General features: G+C 34.2%; 1 protein-coding gene across 1 annotated transcript; it reads left to right on the forward strand.

The window, feature by feature from the left end:
- The first annotated feature begins 217 nt into the window (after nucleotides 1-217).
- Minar2 (membrane integral NOTCH2 associated receptor 2) lies at nucleotides 218-16562 on the forward strand. The gene is made up of 3 exons (XM_027949268.1): nucleotides 218-394; nucleotides 12488-12715; nucleotides 16383-16562. Exons 1-3 carry the CDS (start codon nucleotides 218-220, stop codon nucleotides 16560-16562), a joined length of 585 nt encoding a protein of 194 aa, XP_027805069.1.
- The last annotated feature ends 1027 nt before the right edge of the window (nucleotides 16563-17589 follow it).

Raw genomic sequence — 17589 nt, forward strand, 5'->3', positions numbered from 1 at the left:
ATTCAAAAGCTGTGTGTGTGTGTGTGTGTGTGTGTGTGTGTATAAGGGCAGTGTGCTGCTTTGTTTCTTTGTCCCTGTGTGTTGACATGTCATTTTGAAAGTGGCTTCTGAGTGCAGCAGAGACCTGGTTTCAGATGCTAGTCAGAGCATCCTCGGGCTCATTAATAATGGAGGAGTCTGACCGGAGCAGTTTTGCCTGCCTTTGTTTCCACTGTAGATGAAGGGAGACATGGATCTTTCTGTTTTGCCCAATAACAACCATCCTGACAAATTCCTGCAGCTTGACGTGAAGTCTTTAATGAGGAGCCCAGCCCTTCTGCAGGCTACCCTCGCGAGATTTCCGGGTGGGCATTATCCTGCTGCACAACACTGGCAAAACCTTGTCTACTCACAGGTAAGATCTGGGGGCATATAAATCTGGGGGGCTTGTTTCTTTCTCGTTATTTGACATTTCATTATTTGTGAAAAAGAAGGTTATAGGAAACAGAGTGCAAGGCAGTGTTCTCTCTTCCAACCTTTCTCTAATGTCTTTATAAAATGTGTGAATTCTCCCACCCATTCATTCTCCTCCAATCACTAGCTATTCTGCTTGTCTGCGTTTTAGATTGTGTATAGACCTCATTTTACTCCTTTCCTTAATAATTTTTAAACCAACTGTTATATTTGCAAATAAGGTTGTTAGGGAAATCGACCCTTCCTCTCTTTGCCTTCTGGTGTAGCCTTAGTATAAAGGTTCAGAAGCTTACAATGCAGGGGTTTTCAAGCCTCAGAGGCAGCTGGGGCTAGCTTCTGCCTCAGACTAGATCCCTTCATTTACATGGAGAGCACTCAGCACAACAATGGAAACCTACTGAGAAGAAGGGAAACACGCAGAAATTCTCCATCTTGGATAGGCGCTCATCTGTTTCAGATACACTTATTTTCCACAGGTGTCCATGTAGACATGACATACCAATCAAACCTTCAAACTTAATGCAGATCTTATTTATCTTGTTCTTTGTTTGACTCTTTATTCTTTTTGCTGACCAAAAGAGAAGATTATTCTTCTTTATAGCTTTATAGCTATGATGAATTCCATGTGCTGTAAAAATTATAAAGGCCCTGAATGTTGCACAGCTAATGAAACAGGAATAATCTTTGTTTTAAGAAGTAAAGGCTAATGGGGTTAAGGGTTAGGCAATTTAGAAACAGGAAGAAGCATTTCATTTTAGAACAGATGTGACTGACCTACAAACCCCTGCAAGTCATTAAATCCTTTGGAGTGGTTCAAATTCCCTGAACAGAAATTTGTTTTCTTTCAAGAACAGTTGCTGCTCTTGAGTCCTGGTGTAAAGTGACTCCTTTGTGGTATGTTTGTGGGCTCCTAGGGACATTTATCATGAGATCATTCAAAATCAAGCACACTCAAATGATTATGTAAGTGTTTCCTCCACCTATAAGGGTTCTAATTTATTTCCATTGTAAGGCAGCTGATTATGACAACAGACTTTTAAAAATTTTTTTGCATCTATTCTTTTATAATCCTCAAACCCTTTTCACTTTCTACACACACCCATTTTGTTTTGTGTTTTGTTCAAAGTTAAATGGAATAAAATACCTCCTTTATCTTTATATTGTTTATATCATAGAATAAAATGATTCAAAATTATTTCAGAAGATCTGCACACTGTACCCCCCCCATTCTATGAAGTTTAGATTAAGAAAATATAACCAACAATTCTTTTGAGGTTGAAGCACATTGATCTAAAATCTTTGGTTTGATACTAGAGCTGCCCTATTTCCTTCATTTGGAAGATCACAGATGAAAACTATTGATTATTGTTCCTAAACCTGAAGGAAATACAAATTTTTAAAAGACACATTCTCCTTTAGGCCCTGTTGAGTCCAAATAGCTATTGAAGGAAAAACCAAGGAGGTGAACTTCTGTTTCATGTGTCTCTTTATATATGTTATTGGTTAATTGTAAACTTCAAATAAACATGCTTTAGTTATCCTTTTATCCTAAAAAGAAATGGTAAAAGACTTGTTAAAGGGCTATTACCATTGGAATACTGCCTGGAGTGGGAATAAGTGGTAGTGAAACAAGCACAAATTTGGGTATGGTAATATGAAGTGAAGCAGTGAATCTAATTGTTGCTGGTCAGTTTGTGCCATACCTACCTCAATACCCAAAATACTGGATTTAAAGAGCCATCATATTCCTAAATCCTTTGATGATCTTAAAATCCAGTATCCATATATTTATTGGATTAAAAAATAAATCTCAAAGAATTGGGCATATGAAAGTCTTAAATAGTTGGAATGACACTTGAAAGAAGACCCTGAATATGCCTGGTGTATTGAGGTATTAGGCCCAGAAACTGACCCTTGCCAGTTTTAAAATCCTCACCATGGTGGGAAGTCATTAAGCCAACAAGAAGAACTGGAATAGAGAATTAGAAACTTGATTTATTGTCTCAAATCCACAGTAAGCCAGTATCATGATCCATAATCAGTCCAGGCCTCAGTTTTTTCATTTGCAAAATGAGCACAAGATTTACTTAAAGTGTTTCCTTACAATTGAGGGTAAATAAAAGGTAAAATAATTGAGAAGCAGTTTTCTGTAAGAGTGGAAGAAATTTTAATAGAAGTGTGTATGTATATATTATTATTTACCTATATCCCAAAATGTATATTGAAGTTATCCTTTCATTAGAATTTAGAACACAGCAGATAAATATAGTACCACTTCCATTATTTTATAGATAGTTTGGTTGGAGATGTTTGTGTGTATGAGTGGGTAAGGAAAGTACTCAGTATATCTGTCAAGCTGTGTGGCTAACCCAAAAAATAATTTGATAATCACAAGAAAGCCTCACAAATGTCAGTGGTGTCAACTAATTTTTTGGAAATATATTGCTTAGGGGCAGGGTATCTGGGATGCATGGAACATAAAAGGACTTAACCTACAAACTTGCCATCAAATAGGTGTTTATTCAGTGGTTAAAACAGAAACCATGAAGATCTCAAATATCAAGTTGAATTCTGAAATATATATACTGGATTTATGTCAGTGACTTAATTTCTTTTTTTTTTTTTTTAATTTTACAATCCACTTTCAGAGGAAATTTCCTAAGCCATTTTTTACATGCACCAACACCAAATTATATAACATGAAGAACTAAGCACTGTTCTCAGGCAAGTCAGTAACCAGTGACGTTATCAATTTCTGTCTAGGCATATATTCAGGTCTCCCATGTTTTCAAGGAAAACAAATATTATTTGATTTCACTACTATACTCTTTCTAAATACATTCACTAGAGAAGTAAAAAAAAAAAAAAAAAAAAAGCTTTACAATAAATTTCACATCAATGCAATGAAAAATGTTTCCTAAAGTCTAATATATCTGGTTGTGAAAATGATTTGGGGCATGTATCTGATGAAAGAATTGTATTCCAAATATTTCTGCCAACTCTATAAAATGAGGTAAAAAAAAAAAAAGGAAAAACTTGCTTAAAATATTTTAAGTAATAAAATGTGTTTCTTTTCAGGTATTGTGATAGGCCTCTTAATTTTTTTTTCTTCTGATTAGCAGTTGGACTTCCAAATCTTTTCAGACTAATCTCTTTGTTATATCTTTTCCTGCCTTCTGTCACATCAGTTTCAGAACCCAGGAACATTCCAGACTAAACCTGTGAGCTGAAGCCAAAGGCCAAGGGTGAGATACTTCTCTTCCTTAATCTCTAGGTGATGTCATTTACGAAGTTCATTTCATAAAATCCCATTCTTCACTCTGTTTCAGTCCTATAGCTCTCTTTTTCTCATTAAATTCTAATGTCTTTCCTTTTTCTCTCAACCCTCTCTCTCCATATTTGTTTTATTTTTTTTTCTTGGTAGTTGCTGAACACACATATCATGATTTCACTACGAATGTCTCTATTCTTAGTCTCCTGTTTACTATTTTGAAACAGCCCTGCACATACAAAAGTCTTCAATTTTAAGCTTTTTTAGGGAGATGGTTATGGGAATTTGTAGGTATGCAAATTGCCATCTATAATTAGATCAAAAAGCATAATCAAGTTGCTCATAGTTTTACCTGTATGTACCAGTAAGAACATGATTTATTGAGTTATACTCAATTTATGTAGCTCAAAGAATCCCCAACACAGTTACAAAATTGGCCTTGGATGGTCTGAATTCAGCAACAACAAACCACATTTTTCTTCTCTGATTCTCTTAAACTAGACCTGAATGTCTTACTCCAAAGACTGCATTGAAGACATCATGCATGTGACAATACTACATTCAGGACTCCAGAACCCTGGTTACCTGTAGTAGCAGTCAGGAGATAAAGTTCTAGAGGACTGGGTGGGGCCACCAAGGATCTATATGCTTTGTCTAAGATTTTAAATTTTATCCTGAAAATTTGAAGAAATAAGTGAAAATTTCTAAACAAGAAAATCACCGGATTAAATCTGTGTTTCATAAAGATAAGCATTCAAGCAATTTGAAAAACAGAATTACTGTGGTTCCTAGAGAGCAGATATTCATTTGTCTACAAACCCATGCATGAAGTACAAACAAAATGCCTTGCTGGAATTGTGATTATTATTAGGATTACATTGTATATATAGATCAAAATGGGGAAATTGGATATCTTCAGGATCTTGATTCTCTCAATCCACAAACATATCTTTTTATTTATTCTATTCTTCACATGGCTTTCAACTATATCATATAATTTTCCACATAAAAATTTTCTATATAGTTCATTAGATTTATATATAAATAGTAGAGTACTTATTATTCTTGAGAGTAGTCCTTTTAAAATCATATTTTACAGTAATTAGCCATGTATGCCCTTGATTGTTATAAATTAATTTTGAAGACAGGAAATGTGGTAAAGTCCTTATTTTATTTTGCATGTTAATATTCCTGTGTATCATGGTGTCATTTGCTACTTTGTTTCACTATTTATAAACATATCTCTTTTGTTTCTTTATTTTAATCTTATTGCTTTACTTTGAGCTTTCACTACAACATTATAGTGATATGATTACTGACATCCTTGTATTAGTTCAAAAACTTAAATAAGCGAGGCACGGGGGTGCACACCTGTAATCCCAGCAATTTGGGAGGCTGAGGCAAGAGGATGAAGAGTTTAAAGCCAGCCTTAGTAACCTTGTGAGACACTTAGCAAGTCAGCAAGACTCTGTCTCTAAATAAAATACAAAAAAGGTCTATTGCATAGTGATTAAGTGCCCTGGAGTTCATTCCTGGTATCAAACAACACCACAACAATAAATAAATAAATAAATACATACATACATACATACATACATACATACATACTTCCGATATTTCACCATTAAGTAAACTGTGTCCTGGACATTTTTGGCCCATTCTTTTAATGAGCTTAAGATAATTCTTCACTCTTCCTAATTTGCTAAGAGAATTCTCTTTAAATATGTTTGAATATTTTCCAAATAGTTTTTGTAACTATTGCAAAACTCTAAATTTTTCCTGTTAATGTATGAATTTCATTAATATTCTACTATTTTACCATATTCCTGGTAAAATACCCTTCTCTATAAATCTGACTATCCTGATATGTATCATTGGTATGTATTGTAGCACTTGTGCAGAAGTATTTTATTTATAGTTTTTGCATTTATTTTCAGATAAGAAAATTGGCTTAGAATTTTCTTTTTTTAACTGCCCCTATCACAACTTTATGCCAACCTTATAAAGTGAGCTAGAGAGTATTCTTGTTTTCCTATATTGGGGATGAATTTAAGAAGGATAGTAGTTATTTGTTTTGAGAAACTGGTTTTAGAACTTGACTGCAAATCTCTTTGTTCTGATGTTATTAAGTTTGTGTGGGGTGGGTGGGGTAGATTTTAAACTATTAATTCAAATTTATATTATCACTAGCTTATTAGTATTTTCTGTTTTCTCAATTAAGATGGGTAAGTTAAGGACTAGGGATGTGGCTCAAGCGATACTGCACTCACCTGGCATGCACAGGGTGCTGTGTTTGATCCTCAGCACCACATAAAAATAAAATAAAGATATTGTGTCCACTGAAAATTAAAAAAATAAATATTAAATCTCTCTGTCTTTAAAAAAAAAGATGGGTAAATTAATATTACATAAGAAATTACCCAATCACATGTAAGTTTTTAAAGCTTCTGAGATTACTTAGTGACTTGGGAGACTGAGGCAGAAGGATTTAAGTTTGAGACTAGCCTTGACAAATTAGAAAGACACTGTCTCAAAATAAGAATTAAAAAACAAAAAGGTCTGGGGACATAGGTTAGTAGTAAATCCCCCTGGGTTCAATCCCCAGTACCATTAAAAAACAAAAGGTAGTTAAGATTATTTTCTCTCTCTCGTGTTTGTTTTTTTTTGTTTAGATTTTTTATTGTTACTATTATTTGTATTTGTTTTGTACGTTCTGGGAATGAAACCCAGGACCTCAAGCATGCTAGGCAAGCACTCTATCCCTGAATATATCTGCAGGCAGGCCCTTTTTGTTTGTCTATCTCCACTGTTTCTTCTCATGTTCCCTTTAAGTCTCTAATTCAGTGTCATTTGTGTCAGTATTGATTTTCCTGAGCAGAATCGCTAAAGATTCTTTTAATTTATTGGCCTTTAAAAAAAAAATTGTTAAGAACATTGTTCATTCTCTCCATTGTATAACTGGAGTTATTCTATTTTATTTCTGCTTCATATTTTTTATTTTGACTGATTTCTTAGACTTTGGGTTTTGTTTGGAAGACTTTAAATGGATGCTTATTAACCTATTCATTTTTCCATTTTTCTTTTATAAAATATAAAAGAATATATACCCATAATATTCCCTCAAAATACTATTTCAGCTCCATACAACAATTTTGCAATGGACCATTTTTCACTTTCATTCCATCTTAAATTTTAAAATTTCAATTATTGTAACTTTAAAATGCATTTTTAAATGTCTACAAAATTTTGTATTTAAAATTACCTTCTTGATGATTTCCAGATTTATAACTAAATTGTTAGGGTCAAAGGGGATGATCAATATAATATTGAGTATCTATAATTTCTTTTAGAGTCTAACATACTATCAAGTTTTTTGAAATATTTCAGTGCATATTTAAAAATGAAATATTTTCAGTTTTTTAATAGACAAATACATATATGCCACTCTATCAAACCTGTTCATTTATTGTGTAAAGCATCTTTAATAATTGTTTTGTATGCTTGATAAAAATTTCATATATAAAAATAATCATAATTTAGGTTGTGCTTTATAAAAGTTATTTTATTAGATACATATAAATTTAGAGTTATTATAGTTTACTGGTGATGTCTACTTTTATTCATTTTCTTGCAACTTTGTATCTAACAAAGTGGATTTTGTCTGAAATGATATTATATATTATAATAACATATTATTATAAATATTATATAATTATATATTGTATGTCACATATAATAATACAATACATATAGTATGATGTGACTTATAATACATAGAAGGTCCCTTTGCTCATATAATATATATGTGTGTGTATGTATATATCATATATATATAAGAATATATATATATAAGAATATATATATATATAAGAATATATATATATATATAAGAATATATATATATATATAAGAATATATATAAGAATATATATATATATATATATATATATATATATATATATATATATATATATAAATGATTAGGCTAAATTATACCGTGGAAACAAATATTATATAAATTCTTAATGAATTACCATAGTAAGATGTATCTCTCATTCATACTAGGTATGATGAAGGTGGTAAAGGTGTCCCAAGAGGCTCATTTCCAAGTAGAATTGAAGCCTTCCTTCTTGAAGCTCTATAGTATTGGAATCTCTAGTAAGCCTGTTGATAGGAAAGGGAGAAGATGAACCCCACATCTTGCTTGGGATTTTACAGGTCATGTCAGAGTTTCATTAGTCACATATCATAATCCAGCTGCATATATTCTTGAGAAAATGTGTTTACTGATATTGTAGTTAGGGTCTACCATTATCTTATCCTGTTAAATATGTAGACCATGTATTTATATATAATAATAAATAAGATTCCTTATATATATCTTACATATATATTTATCACCTTTTATGTAAATATGTATATGAATACAGTATCATTTCCTACATTGAGAACCTTCACCTTCCTTGAGAAGTACCAATCTCAAGGTAAACCAGTCACTATACCTAACAGATGTCCCTTCTATAAACTTACAGTGGTAGAAATAGGATTACTACAGTAATTTCTTTCTTTCTCAATAGGAATAATGAGAGACATAGTTTCTTCTCTAATTTCATCTTTCTTTTTTTTTTGTTTTGTTTTGGTACTGGGGATTGAACTCGAGGCACTCAACCACTAAGCCACATCCCCAGCATTATTTTGTATTTTTTATTTAGAGACAGGTTCTCACTGGGTTTCTAAGGGTGCCACCATGCCTGGCCGTTTCTTGTATTCTGCCAATGCTCTGAGCCTTGTAATAATGTATGTAAATGCTCTGACTACTTACATGTCTCTGTCCTAAAGTTTTAGATTATTACCTGACCACAGGTAATAATTATACCAAATGTTTTCCACTGTATAATATGAATAAACATCATTCCATTTTCCAGTGTCACTTTCGTCCCATTCTACTTCTTGACTGCTAAGCTAATGCCATACAGTTGTGGAATATCAAGCTCTCACTTCCCTGTATCACTGAAGGTAGGCTGTTCTACCCTGTGATGAAAAATAAACCACATTTAGGAGAAACTGGAAGATCAGAAGATGGTTTTTGCAGAATACCATGACCCAGAATATCAAATTGTTTCATTTTATGTTTCTGCCATCTCAAAACCATTGCCTACAAAGTCACCAAAAAAGAAACAGAGAAATAAGAGCAGAAGGAGGAAGAGGAATAGGAGGAAGTGAAGAAAGGAAGCCCAGAATCTTATGGGAGATTTCAGGCACCATCTTGGGAGTGTTCTGTATTGATTTTTTTCTACATGTCATTGGGCCCCGTTCTATCTTCAGGACAATCCTATGTACTCAGGAAGGGGAAACAAAATTGGTGAGCTTTTAGCTAGTCACCCCCACACCCAGCTCTCACTGTTTATATTTTATATTTTCCTAGTATATATTTTACAGTCTTTCACACTCATACTTTCTGAGTCCTTATATTTTAGATATTTATTTTGTAAATATTACATTATTTAACTTATTTTTTAAAAATCTGATCTGATAACCTCTGTCACTTTAACTAGGAAACTTAGTCTGTTCATTTTTAATATGATTATTTTCTTGATATATTTCATCTATATTCTTTGTTTCATTTTTTTAGTCTGCTTAAAGATTGATCAATTTGCCTTTATTTTTTTCTAGTGTTCCATTGATTGAAAAGTTATATATTCTTTTTCTATTTTTAGTGATATCTCTATGCTCTCACTGAAATTATTTCCTCATACACCCTAGTCAAAATATATGTCTTAAACTTATCACTATCCAGTATTTTCGCTTCTTATTTTAAAACTCACAAATTAGCAAATATTATTTCTTCCATTTTGCAATAAATTTATCAATTTTCTTTTACTTTTCTCAGTATTCCTTCTTGCATCTTAATGTTTCCTTCTATTACCAAATTTCCTCTTCCTGAACTACATTTTCTAGAGGTTTTTCCCTTAATGGCCTCTTGCTTTCTGTTTTATGAATGCATATGTCTTTATATCTCAGTCTCTTTATTAAATGACATTTTACTTGCATATTAAAGGTATAATAATTAGCTATATAAAGAACAAATGAACAAAGTAATGGTTTGATCCAGAAAAGTCTAGATAAAGTTTTTAAGTGTCTCTATCCTTAAGTGTTTTAAAGTCTAATGTACTTCAGAATCTATCTGATTAAAACAATGGAATTGCTCTTGAATTTTCCTTGGGTAAACATATTCTATCTAGAATGTCAAACAAAGTGGAAGGTTAGAGTTGGATTTATACTTTTTTAATTTTTTTACTGCTATTTAAAAATATTCAAATACAAGTGAATCTCAATTATGACAAGTATTCTTTAAATCTTGCCATATATTTGTTTTGTTTTGTTTTGGTAGTTCCAGAGATTGAACCCAGGGCCTCACACATGCTGGACAGGTGCTCTGTCACTGAACTACATCCCCACCACAGATACACGCATGCACACATACACACCCTTTTTTAAAATTTTATTTTGAGACAGGGTCTTAAAGTTGCCCACGCTAGCCTTGTGCTTGCAATCCTTCAGCCTCAGGCTCCCAAGTCACTGGGATTATAGGCATGTACCACCACACCTAGCCTCCATCAGATTCTTAATAAAGTTAAGTTACAGTTTCCCTTGACATGTCTTTCAAACGTGAAGTTGACATTCAGAGGAAAACTAAATGACTCCTTAATCTAAGATAAAACTCAAAACTTTCAAGATATATAGTCCAGAAATAGGACTTGAATGTTCTTTTAGAATGTATATGTGTATCTCAGATTATTTTGCTATATTTATATGTTAGTTTTTCTAAGTCTATAGACATTCTTATAGTGTGTGTAATTTTTTTTTCATGAGTCCCCAAATTTATTTTCTTCATTATAGAGCTTTCTTATTTAGGAAGCAAGTAACAGTTCAGCAGGCAAGTAACCTAACAAAGCCAATTTGTCAATGTCAGAAGAATTATCCCTCTTCAGAAATGATCAAAGATGTCTAGACTTGAAGGGAAAAAAAATGAGTCAGAATTAAGTTAAGCTCAGACAATCTAAATTTCTTATCAAATTGTTATTTGTTCAATTCTGAAACATTACTTATGAAGCCATCCATTTTTAAGATAAATGCAAGTCAAAGGTTTATTATTTTATGGCACACTGTGGTGTAAAAGAATATAAATTGACTTTGAGCAGACCAGGAGTCTATTAAAGTCAGAAAGAATCTCCAAGTTGATTTCTAAGTATGTGAAAAATGCATGGATTAAGAGAGGGGAAACTCAACACCAAAGAGAATGTGGAATGGTTTATCTAGATGACTTCTTTTCTTTTGTTAACAGCCATTTCAGAATGAAATTATATATAATACTAGTTTACAACTTCAGCATATATATATATATATATATATATATATTCAATGTATATTTAAATATATTAAATATATGCGCTCTCTCTCTCTCTCTCTCTAAATATATATATATATATATATATATATATATATATATATATATATATATATATTCATTCATGTATTCCAACATGTATCCCAATAGATGCTGAGGACATTAGTATATTGATCATCACAAATATGACTGAGAAGAAATAAATCTTGTCCAATTCTCTCTGTTTATGAAGGTTTCAATATGGGAAATACATTTATTGAAATGGTATTGTCAACTAAGGAAGTGGGTCACCAGTTTTTAAATGGTTTAAGTTATCTGAAAATGAACTTATGTGAGATTTCTTTCCCTTTGTGCTCCATAGTAAATACAGCATTATTCTATCGCTTTTCTGTTTGATCTCAATTTCTATTTAGATAATGAATAATTTTTAATTTAAAAACTTTCTGCCTTCACGACATCTTTGTCATTCTGAAGGGGGAAATATCACATCAATGTAAAATTCTGAAAGATAAGACAGACACAGAAAGGCAGGCATTGTATGATTACACTTATATAAATGACAAAATGAGTCCACATTAACCTCTGCTGTTAGCGTTTGGGATGACTGGACCTAGCAAGGGGTAGAGCTGGGAAATGAGTAGGAAATGTGCCACTGACATCCAGCTCCTTGCTCTGGATGTGAAACTGGATTTATTGGGTTTGTGAACATTTATTGAGATACACATTTATCATATGTGTACTTCTCTAAATCCACATTGTGCTTCATTGAAAATGTTTTTTCTCAAGATCTGAAAGTTAGTATGTGAGCCATCTAGCAGAGGGCTGGTCTGTAGACACATAGAAGAGTACAATGATAAGTTGGACCAGTTCTCAAAGCTGTCTGAAATAGGAGCCAAGAGAGCATTTTTAAATCCAAAGCATATCTATTAAATGTCTTTTAATCTTGAATTTGCTGGATTAATACAACGGTGTTAAATATTAATTTTATCAGTCATGGAATGCAAAATAGAGTGATGCATAATGTCACTAGATCAAAATTCAAGTAAGCTGGGAAAATTGGCTTTGTTCAGAATTCTACCAGATGAATTAAAGAACTGTATTCTATCTCTGTAGTTATAAAATAGCCTTTAAATGAATATTAACTCAGAACAAGATCATATGTAAAGAAAAAAAAATTCAATTAATGGTAAGATTCTAAGTCAAAGTAGGTACCGCAGCCCTTTCTCATTCATTGGCCTAATCTCTTAGATTTCTAGGCAGAATCAGCAAATTTTCAGGTCCAGTTATCTTAATTGCACTTTCTACCATCAGGAGGCCATTTATTAGAGAAGTCTTGTCTCTTTGTCTCTTAACAGAGAGAAAAGAAGAATATTGCTGCTCAGCGAACTAAGAGATCCAGCAGGGAGGGCTCTGTCACTCCTGATAGCCCTCCACCATCCATGTCCTCAGTCATGAAGAATAATCCACTCTATGGGGACTTAAGTATGGAGGAAGCTATGGAAGAAAGAAAAAAGAACCCTTCGTGGACCATTGAGGAGTATGATAAACGTTCTCTGCACACAAACCTCTCGGGACATCTGAAGGTATTTAAGACTAAGAAACACCTTCTTCATTTGATGAGGGGGATCAATTAAATAACCCTAGAAGAAAGTATTAGTGAGATGGCAGGCACTCTTTACTAGACACAGAATCTCCATGTTTCAGATTATTTGGGCCTCTGACTTTGCTTTCTCCCTCTTAGTCAAAATCTGTGTTTATTTGTTTTGAGTTTTACACTTTCAGTCATTACTGGCATCTATATAATGTAGAGAGGAAAAAAAAAATAATGTGGCATTGAACAAAGATTTTTCTGGGAAGATAAAATGTTTTTGAAAATTAATTGGTAAGATTATCTGTTTTCCCCTAGTTTATAACCATTTTGATCATGAACATTTAAGAATTTATTTCCCATCCTGTATTTATTTAAAAATATTTAAGTGCTTTGTCTTAGGTACTGGGCAAGGGAGTTCTTAACAGAGATCATTTCATTTCAAGCTCACCCCATGATTTAAGATTTACATTTTGGTCATTTTCCTGTGTCTCAGTAACAAAACAAAACAAAACAAAAACATTTCAACACAGCAAAAGTATGCAATGAACTCATTCACCCAGTTTAAACCCAACTTAAGTTTTTCTTTCTTTTCTTTTTTTTTCTCCTCTGATGTCACCCACAAACAGAAGACCTAGAAATACCTGAAAAGCAGAGAGGGTGGCCCTCTGTTTTCTGAAAGGACTGGATTCCTAACCAGCCTTGGCTTGTCTTCATCTGCCTTGGGCCAATAAAGCCTGACATTTTCCAAGTACCTTTTTGAAAAAATGTGTATCTGTTACCTGATACACATTATACCTTATACCTGAAGTACCAGAGGCCTTTATTTTTTTTTCCTTTGAAGGGGACAGTACGTATCCCCTTAAGTTCTACCCACACTTTAAAAATCTCAACTAAGCATTCCTTGATATACTTTGTGGTCCAGAATCTTTGATGTTTCATAAATTACATTATAGAATCTATCTCTTCCTTACAGTAGACCCTTTCCAAGTCATTTCCAAAGCAGATTCTCCCCCACATGTACATGTCTTTTCCTTTTCTTTCTTCTTTAAATCTTGGGTTTCTTAACAGGAGGTTTAAGGCCAGGACTTCTAATCTACTGTTAGAAAAAAAAATGTATTTATTTCCAAATTTCCAAACATTTCTTGACCACATGCTTTTGTTTGTGTCTATTATTTATGTTCATGAGAATGAAATGTAGAGATGGATTTTATGTCCTTGTCCTCAAAAAATTTATTTAACTGAGCAAATTAACAAACACTAACTATAGAACAAGACACTGCAATCATAGTTAGAAGTGCTGGGAAGATTTGGTAGGGGATAAAAATCAGCCCTAATAATTAAAAAAAAAAAAAGACTTCATGACAAAGTTCATTTTTGTTGAGCTTGAAGAATTAAAAATAAATGGGGAGAGTTTGCATAAGTGGGGAGGCTCTTCTTGCTGGAGCAGCAAGAACAAAGGCAGAAATACAGGAAAGTGAGAGAATGTGTGGAAGTCCAGTTTTGCAAGAGCCACAGTCTATGTAATAGAATGGTGGGGAAAAAGACTAAGAAATAAAGAAAAAAAAATGTTTGAGAGTAGGAGAGATCAGGGATGGGGAACGTTGATGAATGGTTACCTGGTTGCAGCTGGGCAGGAGACGGAAGCTGTGGTGGGCTGTTATTCACAGAAGGTGGATGGCTGCAGATGACAGTTCAGTAGTGTGCATTTCAGAAAGCCAGAAGATACTTATCAGATACTTATCACTTTCAATTATGAAGAAATATACATATTGGAGGAGATAGATGTGTTGAACCTGTTTTAAACATTATAATGTTTAATGTATCACTTAAACAACTTTAATTTTTAAAAGTTTCAATGTTAATCTAAGGAAATGGAAGATGATTGGCAATGAAGACTAATTTTTATAAGTTGAACAAGTATGTGAATTATGTTTGGAAAGATCAAACATAAACATAAATGACACATTGTTTTGCTGAAAACAACAATCTGTGCCACACCCTTCCAGTCCTCTATGTGTACACGCACACACTCTCCTTCCTCAGGCCTGTTCACGGACCTCATGACACAATCCTACAGCACTAATTTCCTGAGGGAAGCTTCTGGAAGCCATGGCTTCTGTTTGTATTAAAATTTCTTCCTATACCTCCATGATTTAACTCCTTTAATTATCATTCTACCTTCATCTCATATTTAGCAAACAGAGCCCCTAACATATTTTCTGAAACTCTGACACCATTTATGGGTGGTTAAGGTACCTGAAGCCAGAAGCAGAATTTAAGAAAGGATAGTCTCCATGATGAAAGCTTTTAATGGACAACAGAGGCATGAAACTTGGCACAATGCAGACCTCTGATTAGGACTCAAATAAGATGAAAGATAAGAGTAAGGCAGACAAATATTTTTATATATCAATATCCTTAGGTATGGGTCCTTCAAATTTTATTGTAGTATTTGAGCATTTCTAAGACTAAGAAGTTCAAACTCATACCACTGTGATGGAAGAGCTATAATGTCACTGCCAGATGTATCCCCGCTCCCTGCATGCATGCACATTCCTCTAGCCATGCACACAGAAGTCTGAAGCTAGTTCAGTGAACCCTGAGATTGACAGCCGTGGAAGCCGGTGGTGCCACACTCCAGCTGACTTTATGTCCACTGAGACTGGAAAGGCAGGGAGAGGGTGGGCAGCTTGCTTCCTGCCCTTGCAAGCAAAGCATCCAGGAGAGCAATAATGAGGCCTGGAGTGACTTTGTGAAAGCAGCAATTCAGCAATCCTTGTAAATTTATTGCATGCCTACTAGGTGTCAGGCATGGACACTGAATCGGTAGCACTAAAACAGCAGAGGATAAGAAGAAATGTAATTTTTCAAATGTATGGACAGTAGAGTTTGCAGTTGATTTATTAGATGTAGGAGAGCAGGTTCACTTGAAGATGACTCTCTGGGAATGAAAGGAACATGAAGCCAGTGAAACAGAAACACAGAGAACAGGAACCCACATGAGAAAGGAAATACTGGGTCTTTTCTTTAGAAGGTCAAATGGTTGTGAAGCTTCTGCAGGGCAGACAAGCTGAAGCTCTCTATAAGGGAGACCAACAGGTTGAAAATCACAGAATGGACTCATGACACTTAATCTTATTCTCTCTCCGTGGAAATCAGCTTGTGTGTTTACTGAACAAGCTCACCAAATATGCTTATGCCTGCCATGCAAACAAAATCAAACCCCTAAGGTTCACCTAAAGCAAGGAATTTTAATTCTATATCAGCTTACTAACCTGATTTATACACACTACTTATAAGGTATAAAAAATACTAAATTGGCTAAAAGATGACAGAAACACTGTTTTGTTTTGTTTTTTTTTTTTTCTGAGCCTCCAATGTCAGCAATTTAATAAGAAATTGTTCAGGTTCCCTAATGAATTCTGATGCAGATCTATAAATTAGCTGCAGGATCCCTGGTCAGCCAGGAGACTGTAGTGGGCTTCTTTAACATTCAGGGAAGTCAAGCCTCTCTTCCTCCAGCTGTGTCACCTAAGCCTCACCTAGGACAACCTTAATATGGACCTTCAGGATCTCTGACAGTGTCTTGTTGTGCAATTTTAGTCTGTAACACTGACTGATCACTGATTGATGATATTCTCTATGTAATTTTCTTTTAGGAAAATCCCAATGACCTACGATTTTGGTTGGGAGATATGTACACACCGGGTTTTGACACCTTATTGAAAAAAAAGAAGAAGCGTGAAAAGCGATCAAAACTATGTCGCATGGGTCTAATTTTACTCCTTGTTACTTCCATCTTGGTTACCATAGTGACTATCAGCTCTCTTTTCACCTAAAGAAATTGCCACAGAGTCCCTTTGAATGTCTTAAAAAGCTTTCTAAACATTTGCAGGAAAACATGTTCATGCCGTATGAATGTATTGTTGACTGTGCAATTCAGTGTAATCGTCCTGTAGAATGTGAACATTGTTTGTGACATGCTGGCTTCTCTGCTTTCTTCTGTGAAACCTGTGTACAAATTCCAGCCTGTGCTTTGTCCTTAGGGAAGCAGGGATTCTGAGGCTCAGATCACAGAAAAGTCACTGTAGTGCAACCAAAATTAATCATTTCAAGAAAGAGTAAAAGAGCATGGGTTGTCAGCAGGTTTGTCTCAATACTCGAGTCATTTTCATCTTGTTTTTTAAAATACGAGTCACCCCTCTCCACCCCATTCTCCTGTAGGCACAAAGGAAGTATGAGCCAATCGTTTTTAAAACAAGGTGGAAGGAGTGGGGGAGATTTTGTTCAAACCTATTCTTGTTTTCCCAGTAATCATTTATAATGACCCTATTTCATGTTACCATTTTAGCAAGACTAAACTTGGACAGGCCATAGTTATTTAGTTAATTACCTTTAGATCTAATTGTGTTTATTACTAGATCCAAATGGGCTAGTGTGACCCCTGGTGGCAGTCAGTGAGTGTATGTTTCCAGCCATGGCCTAGGTTATAGGGGCCCTAGAAAAGCAGGAGAACTGCCAAAAGAAGAGGCTTTGAATCCTAACTGTGCCGTTTACTAACTGTTGAGCCTTGAGAAAGATATTCTCTGGGAGAATGGGTAACACCATCTCCATAACAGAGCTGCCCTAAAGACTAAATAAGAAATGCAAGTAAGAAGGACTCCTGGCTCCTAGTACCTAGTTGCTTAGTTAGAGGTATGGTCATTACTGATTTGTGCTAGCTAAGTGGCAGCCCCAGTTCACCTTCCATTGCCTGCAGATACTTGGAGACAGGTTCAGGAATCAACTACTTGAGTCACCTTGCTCCCTTCATCCTGCAACACCCTTCCCTAAGTCCCTCATCCTACTCCTTTCTCCAAACAGCCC

Source organism: Marmota flaviventris, chromosome 5 (genome assembly GCF_047511675.1).
Source record: "Marmota flaviventris isolate mMarFla1 chromosome 5, mMarFla1.hap1, whole genome shotgun sequence".
Lineage (NCBI taxonomy): Eukaryota > Metazoa > Chordata > Mammalia > Rodentia > Sciuridae > Marmota > Marmota flaviventris.